The following is a 17,442-nucleotide window of genomic DNA, read 5'->3' on the forward strand; positions in this document are numbered from 1 at the left end:
GGGGTGCCTAACATTTGGCACCCCCAAGTGGTTAACAACTTTCCTTCTCCTTTAAAGTTGTGTGTTTCACTCACCATGTCTAAAGGAGGAACTAACAAAGGATGTGTTGCATGATCCAGTGTTGCTCTTTGCTGTCTTATTCAGGGCTCTGTTATAAAAAGTCTTCTCTGAAATCAATTGCTGGTAACAGGGTATCTTTAATGCATGTCAAAAAAGGCCTTTACTCTGTGCCTCCGGCCTCAGAGTAGACTCTTGGCTAGTAGGTGTCACAAAGAGGTAGTAACTTATGAATCAAGATGTATAAGTAAAGGTCCTCCAGCTATTGCTTAACTATAATTCCCAGCATCCATTACACAACCTTCATCTGTCATTGGGATGCTTGGAGGTGTGCTAAAGGGGCAGTTGACAGTTCTGCATAAATCAGGGCTTGCTCCCCCTTGATAGACATCCCCACCCTCTTTTTCCAAAAAATAAATTTTCTTCATGGAATTCCAGAGTAAGTGCAGCTGCTGCAATCAGACATAGAAGTTTGTTTCTACAGTATGTACAATGCACAATACCATGGATATTTGTTAGTGTGTTGGTTTGCATATATCATTTTCTGATGTTCGAAAATAAATGTGCACGCAATCCTGCAGCCATGGCAATTGAGGTTAAAATTAGTAACTTTATTTCATCATGTTAAAAAGTATGCGTCCTAACGCGTTTCGTATCAAAGGATACGTATGATTACGTATCCTTTGATACGAAACGCGTTAGGACGCATACTTTTTAACATGATGGAATAAAGTTACTAATTTTAACCTCAAGTGCCATGGCTGCAGGAGTGCATGCACATTTATTTTCGAAGATGTGTTTCGCCTAAACTACGAGTTCGGGGCACGGCACCCGGGCCACCTGACAGATTTGGTGAGTGACAAGCTCTGCTGATTTTCTACCGCATTTGAAATAGAATTGTTCTTCCTTTATGTGAAGGGCCTGGGGTTTGGACACCCACGTCACCCCTTTCCACTCTGTGAGAATTACCCAGTGGCTTGCTTTTTGCTTTTTTCTGCTTTTTTCTATTTGATTAGGTATCTAACAGCATTAAAGCAAATTTATAATGGAGGTTGTTAATTAGTTAGTCCATATAAAGATTGGAGCCAGCCACCCATTTTTGTGTACGTGTATCATTTTCTGATGGACCAGATCGGTCAGTGCATAGTATATCAGTATGGTTGACATCTGGCCAGTAATTCATACCATACCAGATAAAATACCAGCCAGTATTACAAATTTACTGGCAATGTGATGTAATGTGTAATGAGTAGTCCTCCTCCCCCAGGGTTGAAAATAGGGGTTCCCCTAGTCTGGGCCCTTTTCCCTCCACAGCTGCTGGTCACATACCTCCCCTTCCCTGTCCAGCCTTCTTGGTCCTGATACACCCCCATTCCCCTTCAGATCCACCCCAAATCCCCTTTCCAAGCTCTCCTTTACCTGCTTGATTCACATACCCTGCCCCCAATATCTGTCATGCCTGAAGGAACAGGCTATACCATATATTACCATGTGTATGGTAGCCATCCATTTGGCCCACAGGTTGAATGATTGAATTCTATAAATTGGCCAGTGTATGGCCATCTGTCGCATGGCAAACCCAAACTGAAGTCACTGGATTCCTGTCTAGGCATGCTCTTCTGCTTATAGCAGCCATCTTTGGCTTTGGCCTGCCCCTCAGCTACTCGGGTGCCGCCAGGAGAATGCAGTACTTCCAAAGGGGCAGGCAAGGGCATCAAACATATACTCTGGGAAGGAGCTGGTAAGGAAGGAGCTGGATGTAGTCAGGCCGGGTCAGAACATAATCATAATGCAGGAACATAATCGTAAGGCAAACTACAGGTCAGGAATAAACCAGGATCAGAACCAGGTAGTCAGGGGACGCTTCGCCAATGAGGTGACTTGAGACTGTCGCCTCAGGCGGCAGCGCCCCACTAGGTACCAGGGGTGGCAAAAATGCCGCTCCTGTTACTTTAAGAGCCGATTTTCCGGTTTTCAAACTGGAAATTTGACTCTTCTACCGCAGAGAGCGCAGTTAGGCTCTCGGCGCTAGTGCACTGGCCCTCTCTGCTGCCCTGGTGGACCCCCCTGGACCCCCTCAGGTGCAAAAAGGTAAGCGCACGGGGGAGGGGGTGGGCTGCTGCCTCGGGCGGTGGAGGGGCCAAGATCGCCCCTGCATACAGGGGACAGGAGCAGGTTGCAGGAATCAGTGAACCAGCAAACTTAAGGAACAGAGCACGTAGGACCAAGCACACATGACTTATAATGGGCTGTGAGTCAATGCAGAACAGGAAGTTATATAGCCATATATATATATATATAACACAGCAGTGTTTTAGTCATGCCATACATCCTCAAAAATAATACTCATATGTTTTGTTGATTGATATGCAAACTTTCAAAAGAGGTGCTATGTAGTCTTCAGATGTTTAGAACAGATGTTGATCATTTCCTGGATGATCTTTCTTTTTTGATCTGAAAACATGTCTGAAGTGGTGTTTCTGTTGTGTCTTTTAAAATAATGTTATTGATAGAATGGAATTCAAAAGGGGTATATTGATAAAGCCACACAAAACTGGCATTGAAATATACTAGACATTGTCATGTCAGTGCCATTGCGCACTATGTAAATTGCACACTGTTACAGCTGCGTAATGATTTTTTGTAGATTGAAGAAAACTTAATTAAGTAAAAAGTGGTGTTGATCCCTGCTGTTTTTTTTACTGATTGTTTTCTTTCTACCAGAATGTGTCCCTTGAACTTAAATGGGTTAGATCAGATCTAAGGTGGGGTACAATGGTGAAAATGTTGTTTACCATTAGCTGATTGATTAATTCCTGACTGGATGCATGAGCAAGGAGCATGAATGAAAATAAGCCATACACAGTTTCCTATTGTAATCATTTCTTACAGTCCTTTAAAAAAATGTGAGAGCAGCAGGTAGCTGGTTACCTGATTAAAACCAAACATCTCATTGGCAGCTATGGGTTACTGTGTGTGGACAATCTTTGTGCTGCTTATTACATAGTAGGTATATGTTTTCCAATTGCGCATTAATTATACTTTTTTACAAGTCTGACAACCATTTTTATTGACTACAAAAATTGTCCCACATGACCTTTAGGACCTTTTGTGAGGGGATTCAATATATTATCATAAACCTACATAAATAAATCAGTGACATACATAAATACCTCAGACACAATTAAACACAATTTATAGTCAAAAAAGGAATAATTTAGAAAAGCAACTGGCAATATTTATTTCTAATTATAATGGACAATGGAAGGAAATTAAAAAGGTTCTAGAAAAGTGGTGGCCTATAATTATGTGGTTGGTGACCGGGTACAAATGACAGCTATAAATGATAAACTATTCTGTATTTTTGAAAAAAGCAAAATAAAATTTTCTGCAAGATTGGGGTAAATCCATTCGAGGTTACTATCCCCACTGGAACTAAGAAGCATGCCAATATACTATATGATGTTGTTTGTTCACTGATTGTTGTTCACTGGTTTTATAAAGTATTCAGTCATATCGCATGCAACACAAAGGAACTTGTGTATATTCTCCAATGTAACTGTCAACTAAGATATTTGGGGAAGACCTGTAGGAGATTAGCAACACATATTTGGAACATAGAAGGGTTATAATACGGAATAACATCAAAAGCCCAGTAGCTAGACATTTTTAGAAATGTGTTGGAAGATCCTCAAAGTATTTACAATTCTGGAGAATACAAAAGGGTAGAGGGTGATCTGGATCGACTTATATTAAAAACAGAGGCCTGGTGGATTTATAATCTTAATACTAGGGATCCATATTGTTTAAATGAGAAAGTTTCAAGACATTTATTTGAGGTTTGGGTAGCCTGTTCGACATCCTCTTCTATGCATGGTATATGAGTAAATAATAAGCCAATGCTGCAGTCAGGTCAAATGAAAAGTAAAAATATGTATATATGTTTTTTAGTGGATGTATATGAATATTGTGATTTATTGTTGACTTCCTTTCAGTGGTCTTTATATCTCATTTGACTATTATTGCTTTTAATATATAAATATTGAAGTTCAAGAATTCAACCATACATAATTGTTGTAACTTATCTATGAGATAGAATAAAACATCTAAAATGCTTTGGCATTAATGATTAATAAATAAGAATGTACCAGTGCATTATACTCATTTAGATATAGAAGAATAGTGCTTAAAAAAGTAGTGTTTTAGGCTGATTTATTGAATATTTCTGCAAAAACCCTAATAATCCCTCCTTCCTCTTCCACTTCCTGCTCCCTTAATTCCCAGGCTGTGCAGGGGAGCCAGCGGCTCTCAGCTCGCTGTGCTGTAGGATAGGAACCAATCAGCAGCTAACAGGACCTGATAGGGAACTGAAGCCTGTCTGTGCTTGTGTGACTGCAGGGCTGTGATTGGCTGTCCCCCTCCTACTGTGCTTCTGGCAGGGACTGTTAGGACACTCACATCCCTCAGACAGGCTGCAATAAAGGGGCTATTTTTAAAGATAATATTAATTTTTAGCACCATGTAAAAGCAACACCATATATTACTTATAATTGCCTACAAAATTAGGGTTTTTTTTCATTTATCCTATATGTAACTTCTCTAACACAGAACGGATTTAATAGTGTAGTCACTGCTCTAATCTGTGGTGGGATTCCATATTATTTTCATATGGTTGAACTATAAATCCCATGTACAATCTCTTTGTTGAATATAATATGAGAACTGTATTCTAATCAGAGATGGAATTTGCAAGCTATTTTAGGACTTACTTCATAAACACTTTGTTTGTTCAACAGGCCTAATGTATGTGGTTCTCGTTTCCACTCCTACTGTTGCCCTGGATGGAAAACACTTCCGGGTGGAAATCAATGCATTGTTCGTAAGTGGAATTTTGTATTATAATTTAAGTTATATAGTTACATACATTTTTTTTCAAGACCCACACCATTGTCCCAATAATATGCTCGTAACACAGTTAGTCTAATACAACATGGGGGTTGATATCAGTCTGTGCTTGCACCAGGGCTGACTCAATGGTCCCAGGTGCAGAAAAAGAAGAAAGCAATGCTAGCATTCATAAATAATATTGATTCATAAAGAATTCAATATTTCCTTTTTCTCTGTAATAAGTACCATGTACTTGATCCCAACTAAAATATAATTAATCCTAAGCAAAACCTATTCTAAGTCTATTGCATTTATTTATTGTTTATATGATTTTTTAGTAAACATAAAGGAAAAGTTCCGTGTAAAAACAAAAACTGGGAAAATAGAAAGTATGTGCAAAATAAAAAATGTCAGTTAGTTAGTCAAAAATGTAATCTCTAAAGGCTGGAGTGAATGGATATCTAATATAATAGCCAGAACCCACCTTCCTGTTTTGCAGCTCTCTAACACTGAGTTATTCAGTGACTTTAAAGGGGTGGTTCGCCTTTAAGGTAACTTTTATTATGTTATAGAACTGCCAATTCCAAGCAACTTTTCATTTGGTTTTCATTATTTATTTTTTATAGTTTTATAGTTATTTGCCTTTTTCTTCTGACTCTTTGCAGCTTTCAAATGGGCATCACTGACTCCCTTCTAAAAAAACAAATGCTCTGTAAGGCTACAAATGTATTGTTATTGTTACTTTTTATTACTGATCCTTCTATTCAGGCCTCTCCTATTCATATTCCAGTCTAATGCATGGTTGCTAGGGTAATTTGGACCCTTGTGGCTATTATGTTCAGCCTTTATACATTACATTTTTGGCTAACTATATTAGAAACATATATTTATTTTTCACAGCCTATCTGTTTAGCCGTTATCCGGAAAACCCCAGGTCCCGAGCATTCTGGATAACAGGTCACACACCCGTACAACCACTTTGGGGCAAAAATTCTACAGCTTCACAGTTTTTACAGTAAAAAACTATTTTTCAATATTAAGATGGGACGTAATCTTTTACAGTCTGAATGGATGCTCTTTTGTCTGCTGGAAGGACCTACTGGTGACTAAAGCATTGTATGGTCCCCATGCCTAGATATTGCCAGCCAGTTTGTCTATTTTCTTCATACTAGCTAGCTAGTTCCATTTAAAATCTGCATGTATATCTTTCAGGCAGGATTGTTGGTAAATTGATTGGGATGATGATGGTACTGGCGCATAGTTACCATCAGTGGTCAAATTAATTGTACTGGACTGCACTAGAGAAAATCCATAATGGAAAAGGACCTTGGAGTCCTTGTAGATGATAAACTTGGCTGTAGCAAGCAATGCCAGTCAGCAGCATCAAGGGCAAACAGTCTTGAGCTGTATTAAAAGGGTAATTGATTCACGGGAGGAGGGGGTCATTCTTCCACTGTATAGAGCACTTGTAAGGCCCAATCTAGAATATGCCGTACAGTTTTGGTCTCCATCACTCAAACAGGACATTATTGTATTAGAGAGGGTACAGAGAAGGGCAACTAATCTGGTAAAAGCTATGGAAAATCTTAGCTATGAGAAAAGACTGGCCAAACTGGGGTTGTTCACACTGGAGAAGAGGCACTTAAGGGGGTGATATGATAACTATGTATAAATATATAAGGGGATCATACTGTATAATAATCTCTCTAATGCTTTATTTACCAGTAGGTCTTTCCAGCTGACACGAGGTCACCCATTCCGATTAGAAGAAAAGAGGTTCCGCCTAAATATTTGGAAGGGTTTTTTTACAGTGAGAGCTGTGAAGATGTGGAATTCTCTCCCTGAATCAGCTGTACAGGCTGATACATTAGATAGCTTTAAAAAGGGATTGGATGGCTACTAGGAAAGTGAGGGAATACAGGGTTACAGAAGATAGCTCATAGTACAAGTTGATCCAGGGACTAGTCCAATTGCCATATTGTAAACAGGAAGGAATTTTTCCCCCTCAGGCAAATTGGAGAGGCTTCAAATGTTTTTTTTTTTTTTTACATTTTTCTCGATCAACTAGCAGTTAAGCAAGTGAAAATAGAGTTAAAAGGTTGAATTTGATGGAAGTGTGTCTTTTTTCAACCTAACTTACTATGTTATGAACAAAAACGTTCTTAAAAAAATTAATTCTCTGATCTGTTGCAAATATTAACAACACATCAATGTGGGCTGCAGTAAAAAAAAACCTTTCATGTAAGAGATGTTGTGTGCTTTGTATTGCTATGAAACATTCCACACCAGGTATATTAGTTGCCTAAAGGCATCTTTGCAGATATTTATAGCTGAGCCCCTGTTTGATGTGTTCCAGACCATCCGTAATAACATGATGTTTTATCTTACCTTGAATGCATGTTGTAATAAAATCTGTCTCGTGTTGAAGGAGATACATTTACAAATGCATATGATTAATTACAGAACAAGAACCAAGTGGAAGTTAAAGCTTAAGATCTAAAAAATACAAATCCCTTTTTTTCAGCAATTTGTAGAAATAGCTGTGGTGATGGATTCTGTTCCCGTCCAAACATGTGCACTTGCTCTAATGGACAAATATCTCCAAACTGTGGTTCAAAAACAAGTAAGTATGTGGTTAAGGTGTCCATTTTCATTGTCATTGTTTTCCTTTATTTACAGTGCCTAAACTGCAGTGAAAATTTTTAGGAACAGTTAAGTCACAAAGAATCGCCCCTGCTTAATAACACACAAATACGGTATCAAAAAAAAATATACCAACAAACTTGAAGTCCGCCAGTAACTTCTTTTAGTTTTGAAGGGATGTAATTGTATTCCTTCCTATAACCTGAATTGCTGCATAGAAAGTGTGTACAGAAACTGGTCCAAAGTTTGTGTCCTTATGCAAACTGTCTAAAATAAAAGAGGGCTTGCACAGGATACATTTAAAAACTTTGTTGAAAAAAAACCTTAAGGGGGAATTGTTCATTTTTTTTTAGTTTCCCCAAATACAACTTTTTAGTGCTAAAAATTGTGTTACTCAAATCCACAAAAAAATGTATATTTATTACATGTAAAAAACACAAAAAAACTCTTAATACAAAGCTTCTCCATCTAAAAGCTGGTGAAGTTATGTAGCAGTCAATGGGAGCTGTCCTTTACAAATTGTAAAATCTTTTATGGTTTTTTGAGTTTTCTTTCCGTTTGTAATCACACAAAAATTCTTACAAAAATTTGAATTTGGTATTATTATTTGGAAGTAGACATTTTAAAATATAAGTTGAAAAACCTCTAAAACTACACAAATTAAAATGTTGATAAAAAGGCCTCTAAGGGGCTATTTTAAAGGGCACCTGTTGTCCGTAAATACTTACCCCCACCAAAGGTGTTGTCCAATAGAGCCTGCACTCCATTTGGGGGTAACAGGTGTCTTTAAAAAATTTCTAGGACACCCACACCTGAAGGAAGCTCTCGGTTTAAGTGGTCATGTTGGGGCTCATGAGCGAATGCCGCAACTTGCTCATTATGTACGTGAAGTCAGAAGCTCAATATGCGTATGTGCTCTGCACAACATGGCCACTCCCACTGCTCTCTCCCAGTGTGAGTGTCCTAACGCGGGCAACGCCAGTTTTGAGGGAAAAAACACTACTGTAACCCCCCAAACCATATCTTTGGTGGGGGGAAATATTTTTGGCCAACAGGTGCTCTTTAAGAATGCTTGAGTCTTTGGTCTTGAGCATTCAACTACTAAAATATTGCAAAAGTTCCAAAAATCTTGCATGGTTTCTTCATTCCAATACATCGGGTTCTTGCTGATTTTTTTCCCCCAACAAAGTAATAAAAATCGCGGCAGGTTTTAGGTGTCAAGCTTTCTATTTTTGTTGAAAAATTTGCTCAGGGATAAAAAATGTCAGGAAGCCGAGGTATTTGAATGTAAAAACCACTCAAGAGTTTAGGAACTCTCGCAAAGTATTAGTAGCTGTATGCTCGAAAATTCTTAAATCGGCACCTTAGAAAATCCAAACATGATAAAACTATAAGAGTAATGGAAGCAGAAATTTAGCTAGCATGAGCTAAAAAAGTAAAGATTAATTATTATAATTTTCAAAACATTTTAGAAAATGTTCTCTGCTAATGACATGTGATTTTACAGTACAACAGTGCACCATCAGATGCATGAATGGGGGAACTTGTGCTGAAGATCATTGTCAGTGCCAAAAAGGTTTTGTTGGAGCACACTGTGGACAACGTAAGTACATAATCCCGCATGTACTTTATAAAGAGATGTCAAACCGAAAAATGTTTATGTGATTTGTGCTTATTTGTACCAAGAAGTACATGTGCTTTATAGGATCTCTCCACAGACTTATGGCTGAATTTGTCATAAAAGAAACATTCTCAATGATTCAGTTTGGCAAGATATTGATTCAGTTGGCTGATTGAATTGACATATTTTATTGTCCAAGCTTTTAAGATTTTTATCCCAAAATAGCCCAAATAAAGACATGGGGGTATATTTATCAAAGTGGTCGCCACAGTGCTCTAGAGTGAAATTCTGCCACTCTCCATTCATGTCTATGGGATTTTTAAAAGAGTATTTATCAATGGGTGAAAGTGAAAGTTCATCCTTTGATAAATTAGCCTTTCAAAATCCCATAGAAATAAATGGAGAGTGGCGGAATTTCACTCTAGAGGACTGTGGCAACCTCTAACTTCACTCTTTGATAAACATACCCCTTAGTTATTGAATTCCATAGAAGACTGCGGGCAATGTTTCGTCACAAAACAAGGAAGTGAAAAATGTTTTCCCATTCCTACCTCTAATTTGCAAATGAAAATTAGGATTCGGATTCGGTTCGGTATACGAACGAATCTTTCGGGAAGGATTTGTTTGGCTGAATCCAAAATAGTGGATTCGGTGCATCCCTAAAAAAATATTGTTTAGCTTCAAAGTAGTGATGTATGGGTCGGGATTTCCCCGACCCTAACCCGCCCTCTGTTGGCCCGCATCTGCACTTCCAGGTTCCTTTTATAGACCCGCGCCACCCCGCCGATGTCGTCACAAAAGGGGCGTTTATAAAAGACGAACCCGGAAGTTGGAGGACGGCATTTGGAGAAGAGCTCAACCGGCACCCGCCCTCAACCCGTGCAAGGTCGGCCCAAACCCACTGGACCCGCAGGTATCGGGTTGGCCCGCACATCACTACTTCAAAGCTTTTTTGGCTTGTGAGAGCCTGCATAGTAAGATCTGACTACAGTGTTAACAAGCAATTAGCATTTGCAATGCAGCCTTTTGTGTAAAATTTACATAAATCACCTCTATAAAGTAACAGCAACAAGAAATATTTGAAATGTTTAACCATGGGCATTGCCTTCAGAAAAGTACATATTGCTTTGTAATACATTAATTTACAGGGTCTCTCTACTGTTTTTGAGTAACTGGACTTGTGTAACATTATGAAAGAACATAATTACAACAAATTCAGTGTCTGACACTTAAACAAAAAATGTATTGTAAAATTTAAAAAATGGATTTAGTACATACTGCAGTATATCTGGCCACAGAATGCACAAAGTATGCCTTTGTCAGCTGAAGCCTTGATATGCTAAAGCCTTTTATTAAAAAAAAAAAAAAAACAGATTCAGCACAGTTACATTTCAGTTTCAGCAAAAAATAGCTTTACGCCCATGACGTCTTTTTCTAAATCTGTCCACATTGATCAAGGAAGGCACCACCTTCAAACTATCTGGCAGTTTATTCTCACAGGGGGTAAAGAATTGCCCCCTAAAACTCCCATAAATCTTGATATAATCACGCGTGTAATTTTATTCAATGATTGTAGCAAGTGCTCTTTCTTTTAGAACAAGCCATTTTAACATCAACCAGTGAATCACCACTTCTTTTGGTAATTCGTTCCATAACTTGCCCAGCTGTAGAGTTTAAAAATACAAATCTTTGCATTTACCATTTGAATTTTTCTTCAGGTTTCTCTTCAAATCTCTTGAAAATCAATTGCACAAAACCTTTAGAATTTAAACTATTCTTAAACCACTTTGTTCCTCCATGTTGAATGTTTGCTGTGTTTTACCTAAAAAAATGTGAAATGTGTCCAAAATACATATTTTTATATACTTTGGAAGCAGATGTCCTCAGTGAAGTAAGCAATGATACAGTTTTCCTTGGGTGTACTCCATATCAGCATGTACTGGGATATAGCAATCTCAAACCCCATTTGGGAGGCTAACTGACTGTAAGGAACTTACCCTGGTGGTCTAGCGGCAGCGTGGTCCACGCCGCGTCCTCGGCGTGGACACCCGCTGTGCTGCTTTCTTCCTGTGCCGACTTCCTTTAGGGCGCGAGCGCGTACATTATTTAAAGGCGCATGCGCGCTGGCGCGTGCCGTCAGCGCGCATTGGCGCGAAATTCAAAAGTATAAAGAGGGGAATTTGGTTTTTAGCAAATTGCCCGTTGTAGGTTCAAATTAGCTTGTTCCTGGGTGCTATTGCTTTATTCCTGATATCTCTGCCGTGTTTGACCCTTGCCTGCCTGATTTACTCGCTGATCTCTCTAATCCTGACCCTGCTAGCCTGTGACTATTCTGACATCTCCAATCCTGACCTCTGCCTGTCCATTGACCATTCTACGTTTTCTCCATCCTGATTTTGGCCTGTCTGACTTCTCTACTGCTTGGGCTGGCCCGCCTGCCTGTTCCTGTGGCTTGCTATCTTCCAAAATCCTTGTAAGACAGTCGTGCCCCATTGCCTGCCAGAACTTATGCTTTGCACCTCTCGTTAAGTCCAGGTGGCATCTGAGTACGCCGAGGGCTCCTCCCGAGGCCAAAGGCGGTCACTTAACTGGTGAAGTCGAGCCGAGACCAGGGTGCTTGGCATCTGTTTTGGTGTAGGGTGCCGACCGTGACACTGACTCTTGGATAATACTGCAATAACTTTGCTGAACTTCAGTGTATAGTACTTCACAGAACAGTAAACTATTAATCATCAAACTAACAACTACAGGGCAGAGCCTGTTAATGTACAGGAGTACTCTCACATGATTTGCAGATCTCAAATCCAGCCTAGAGAGCAAGAGCAATGGACAACGACCTTATGGGAATTAAAACCTGCTAGGACCCAGACCTACATAATCCTGACTATCTCTCGTCTCTATGGTGGTAGGTAGGCAGTGCCTGACAGATCATAGGAACTTACTCCCAGAATTCAACTATGAAAAGGCATACCAGAATAACAAACAATATGCAAAATGCACACAATGTAGGAGTAAAATGCATTACAAGTTGAAGATACCTACAATTACCACAACAGAGCTAGGTCCATAGACATATTTATATTTATAAAATAATGCAAAACCTGCCCCAGGACTCCCAAAGGGCCATAAGTTCCACCCCAACTCAGGTATTAAGAGAACAGGGCTACATCTAACAACATACAGTATCTGGTAATCAGCAAAACAGTGAAACAGGAAAAAAACTCACAAGGCTACAAAAACTGCATTTTGGAGAAAATAATGTTAGACAGAAAACCATAAGAGCCCTGTCAAACACTCACATTACAATTGTTCTTTATGCAGTCAAGGGATAATTGCCTTTACTAATACATTAATAAATGACCCGGAAACAAGAAGATCTAACCCAGTCAATATAGGTATTGTGCATGAAAAAAGGATGCAAGATCACACCTACTAACCCTAACCAATCTGTAATTCCAGTTAGACAATTTATAATATATGATACTGAAAAGTGTCTTTTATTAATTTGCTTTGGTTTAGTTTCTTCTATACATTATAAAGTCTCACTGGTTGTGTGTGAGGGATTGCCTGCTCAGTCTGTAATCCCTGTGCCCTGACTCTTTGGGGCCTATTCATTAAGTCTAAAAATTTTCAGGTCTAGTTTTCAAGGGCAAACACAACCCAAAATGGCTGGGGTTCTTGAAGCACAGGGAAATTAATTGCTGCTACCTGGGCATTAACAACCTACAGCATTCTGAAAAGCTTAATACATTATACACCTCTTGACTGTAAGTAATCAGTATAGTGAACTCTGAAATAATGTACATAAAGTAAGCCTAGAGCCATATGACCCACCATAGGAACCAGAAAAGTGGTAATAGACTTCTAAGAAAAAAGGCTTCTAATGAAAACCAAGCATTTAGAGAAATTTACAAATTAATGTTATAGAACATTATCTTCCAAATCCCTGGTTCTATAGACTAAAAAAACAGGTTTGGAATGAGAATCACCATACCTCTAGCTGAACACATTCAGTGAAGGCTGCCCAGCTATGCATCATGTAAGGTCAGCAGGTAGCATTTACTGGTAATCTGTTTGAAAATAACCATCTCATTAGTTGCTATGGATCCATAGGCCTGGGCAGATTTTGCCTTTTTTATTACAGTATCCTAAAGGAGCTAACTTTTTAGAGAAAGAAAATCTACCTCCATGCCAGTATCTTGTGTCCTTAGGATATCCCTGCTGTGTTCATAGAAATACAACTTTCCTTCTTCAAATATTTCCAAAGGAAAAAACTACAGGAGAGAATTCATTACATTTTACATGTCTACGTGTTTCTAAAACTGCAATACGTATGTGTGAAACTGGGCTCATCTCTGCCTTTTTTAAGTATTTGTATGGAGAATGTACCATTCTCAAAAAAGACTTAATAAAGGTTTAAAAGTCTTTCTGGCTTTTTAATTTCTTTCCTAGAATAAATTTTTTTGGCAAGCCAAGTATCTACTTTAACGCACATTCTGCTCCTTCAATTAGATGTGAGGTTGCGACGCATTTTGCAGAGCATTTTATTGCCCTGACTTTATTGCCCGTGTCACCCGTAAATGCGATTAAATACCAGAAATGTTAACCACTCAGATATCTAAGATGGTTGTGAAGCTGTTTATTTTTGCTAAAGAAGTCCGTAAATGTTGGCTATACTTATATGGATGTTATGGGTAATAAGTGGCACAGGAGCTGTAATACAATTAACATTTCCTCCTAAATATAGGATAGAAATGGTTCTTTCACATTGACAGTCAAATCTCTTTGTGTACCATACGCTAAAGGAAACCAAATTATAAAGCTTCCTTGCAGTGTAAAATAAGAGTAGTGCATGACATTAAAGGGCATTTTTATTAAGCCTCGATTTTTTCTGGCTGAGTTTTTGAGTGGAAAAAAAAAAAATATTTTTAGAGGAAAAAAGCCTTATTTTTTTATGCTCCAAACCTGCCAAAAATTCGAATCCAAAAATACTTCAACTAAACCCTGTCAAAGTCATGTATAAATCAATGGCAGAAGTTTTTTGCCTTCATGATTTTCCAGGGTTTTGGGCTTTTAGACGCTGGTTTTCATTAAAAAAATCTAAAGAATTTGTGGTTTTCGGGCGACTATTTTAAAAAGTTGCACGATTCACATTGTGTTGCACTTATTTTCTCTCGCTTATTTTTTTAATAAATAAAGCCAAATCGTCATTGGGAGTTGGGTAGAATTTTATAAAATAATGAATAAATATCCCTCTAAACATACTGTACATGCCTGTAGATAACATGCCAATATAATTCAAAATATATAGAGGGGTAAGAAAAAAGGGTTCTAATTTAGCACTCAAAAATAACTTTTGTCGTATTAATGAAAACATTGTTATATTAATTCTATTCATTGTATTTCCTTCTTTAGTGAATAGGAAGATTCTTTGTGGTAATGCTATAATATTTAATATATTCCAGTCTTCTGAATTTCCGTGTCTGTCAAGCAGGTTATATTCTGTACTGTAAAGGGCTCAAGGAAGTTGTTAATCTTTACACCTTATTTTGTCACTGATGCAGGCAGTGCAACTGAGTATTAAGTAGGGATGCACCGAATCCAGGATTCGGTTCGGGATTCAGCCAAGATTCTGCCTTTTTCAACAGGATTCAGCCAAATCCTTCTGCCCTGCCGAACCGAACCCTAATTTGCATATGCTGGGAGGGAAATTGCGTGACATTTTGTCACAAAACAAGGAAGTAAAAAATGTTTTCCCCTTTCCGCCCCTAAATTGCATATGCAAATTAGGATTCAGTTCGGTATTCGCCGAATATTTCATGAAGGATTTGGGGGTTCGGCTGAATCCAAAATAGTGGATTTGGTGCATCCCTACTTTTAAGTTTATTACTATTAAGAGGAAATGCATGAAAAATGGGTCTCAGACACACTTTGATATTCTTTGTCTTTGTTCTTTTTTGTAGTTTAAGAAAAACACACAATAGGGGCTATTTAGCCCTGCAAATGCAGCGAGCAAAGTGAAATTTCATAATTTTAAATTACATATGTTATAATAAGGCATGTAGCCATGTCAGTAGGCTTACAATGTGTTATATTGTGAAAACCAATAAAAACTATTTTAAAGGAGAGAGATCTGATTAAATAACTTTTCATTCAAAAGTAAAAACCTGGTGTAAAATGAAATGCATCTTTAGTTTCACTGTTCTGGCCTCCTTGGTTCTATTTATGACAAAACCTATAGCTTGTTTATAGTTTCTACTGCTCAGTGGATATAATTAATCATCAAAGGCAGTCACTTCTTTTTTTTATTATATTTTGATCCTTTAAAGACAACAGAAATATATAAGCAAAGCCATATTTGAAACTATTTGTACTTTCAACTCATTGGAATGCTGTCGTGATGACCTTAACTACAAAAGTAATTACAGACTCAAATACCATCTCTGGAGACAATCATCAAACTTGCCCTGTAGGTCTCAGGACTGTAAACTGTTTGTAGCTCCTCTTTAAAGAAGTCCTCCACCTGTTTTTTTGTTGTTGCATAATTAAATAAAATGTAATTCTAAGCTACCTTCCAATATGCATGAATTAACAATTTCAATATTTTTAAGGTTATTTATTTTAAAGTTATTTATCCAATTACCGTATTTTCTTTGAGTCTGGCTGTTAAATTAATGTTACAGTGTCAAGTTTCCAACAGGGTAGTGAGTTTTATTAATTGGGCGTGTGATGTTGGGTGGGGGCTAGTTATGTGCTGGCCAGCCCTGTACCCGGGGTTGGGCGGGTTCGGGCCGACCTCGTATGCTCCTTTCAGGCCTGCGACCTTTCAAATGCAGGCTTCCTACTTCTGGGTTGAGCTTTTATAGACTCGCGCCTCTCACCTCGCCCCTTTTGTGACATCATCAGCGGGGTGGCACGGATCTATAAAAGGGACCCGGAAGTCAGGCGGGCACGTGTAGTGGGAGGGCAGGTCTGGAAAAGCCCAACACGCATATTATTAGATGAGGCTATGACAAGGGATCGATGGCTTGCTGATCGCCACTGCCTAATCTGGAAAACTGGGCAAGAGTTTTGACCCGACAGGTAGGGTTGCCACCTGACCGGTAAAAATGATGGTTGATCCCAATGTTATTAATAGAGAAAAATTATAAATATATAGGAAGGCCGGTATTTTTCTCTGGAAAAGGTGGCAACCCTACCGACAGGTCTTATGAAAACCAGGCTTTCTGGGTCAAAACCAAATAGGTGGCAATCTTATCTTTTAGTCAGCTTTATGAAGTGACTTGCAAGGAGAGCAGAGAATGTGAACAGATACTGCTTTTAACAGCAAATGCATTTACAAATAACTTTAAAGTATAAGTAAACCTTAACCAACCAGTCTGACCACCTAGTAGTCAAGAAAGTTGTCAGAAGAAAGAAAGAGGCTTGTCTGATGTTCTTCTTCTAAGGGAAGATGTGAGAAAGGTTTCTAATTTTATTCCTAATCAGAAGAAAATCAGAGCAGCCTCATTCTTACACCTGACAACAACTTGACTACTTGGTGGTCAGACTGGTGGGAAACTGACCAGCAGGTGGTGCTGTTGCAACAAAATTCATTCATATTAACAGTACATGTATCCCTTAATAGCTTGGAATAAAAAAAACCCCAAATAATGAATGTACACTACAAAAGTGCTTAGAATAGCACCCTCGTTAATTTTATATTCACTTATTTTTAAGGTTTAATTATCTTTTAAAATAATATAATAAAGTATAAAATTCTTAAAGTTACTTTCACTGAGCAGTATTGTTTTGGGGAGGTAGACTCATTTATGTCATTCTTATGACATAATAAGCAAGCACAGCAAAGAGGACTTTTAGTTTTTGGCATTGCTAGTCCTAAAGATATTTTATACACTTAAATAACTGTAACTAGGAAATCATATTATTGAAATCCATGTTTTGCCTGTATGCTGTACATTTTGAACTGAAAAAAGAAAATAAGGGGAAGTGTGTTTATTTGTCTAGTGAACTCTGAGACTTGTGCTTTGATAAAATGTTATGATAAACATTGTAATGATGAATTTGTACATGTTCGCCTCTCATCTTTCATTCTACTAAGCTCCATATTACTGCCATTTCCAAAACGATACACCTTGCTATTCACATTTTTATCTTTCTTTGACTTTCGATCTTTGCTTTTCTCACTAAATTAAGAAGGTTTTTGGATATTGAAGCTTAACATCTAAAACTAT

The 17,442-nt window shown here is 38.1% G+C and overlaps 1 protein-coding gene across 1 annotated transcript in view; it reads left to right on the forward strand.

Moving 5' to 3' along the window:
• fbn2.S (fibrillin 2 (congenital contractural arachnodactyly) S homeolog) overlaps positions 1–17,442 on the forward strand; it is a 135,597-nt gene that overhangs the window by 4,212 nt on the left and 113,943 nt on the right. The window contains exons 2-4 of the mRNA XM_041580411.1: positions 4,854–4,936; positions 7,469–7,567; positions 9,095–9,190. Of these exons, the coding sequence (XP_041436345.1) occupies positions 4,854–4,936; positions 7,469–7,567; positions 9,095–9,190 (278 nt within the window). The remainder of the gene's footprint in view (positions 1–4,853; positions 4,937–7,468; positions 7,568–9,094; positions 9,191–17,442) is intronic.

This window comes from Xenopus laevis, chromosome 1S (genome assembly GCF_017654675.1).
Source record: "Xenopus laevis strain J_2021 chromosome 1S, Xenopus_laevis_v10.1, whole genome shotgun sequence".
Lineage (NCBI taxonomy): Eukaryota > Metazoa > Chordata > Amphibia > Anura > Pipidae > Xenopus > Xenopus laevis.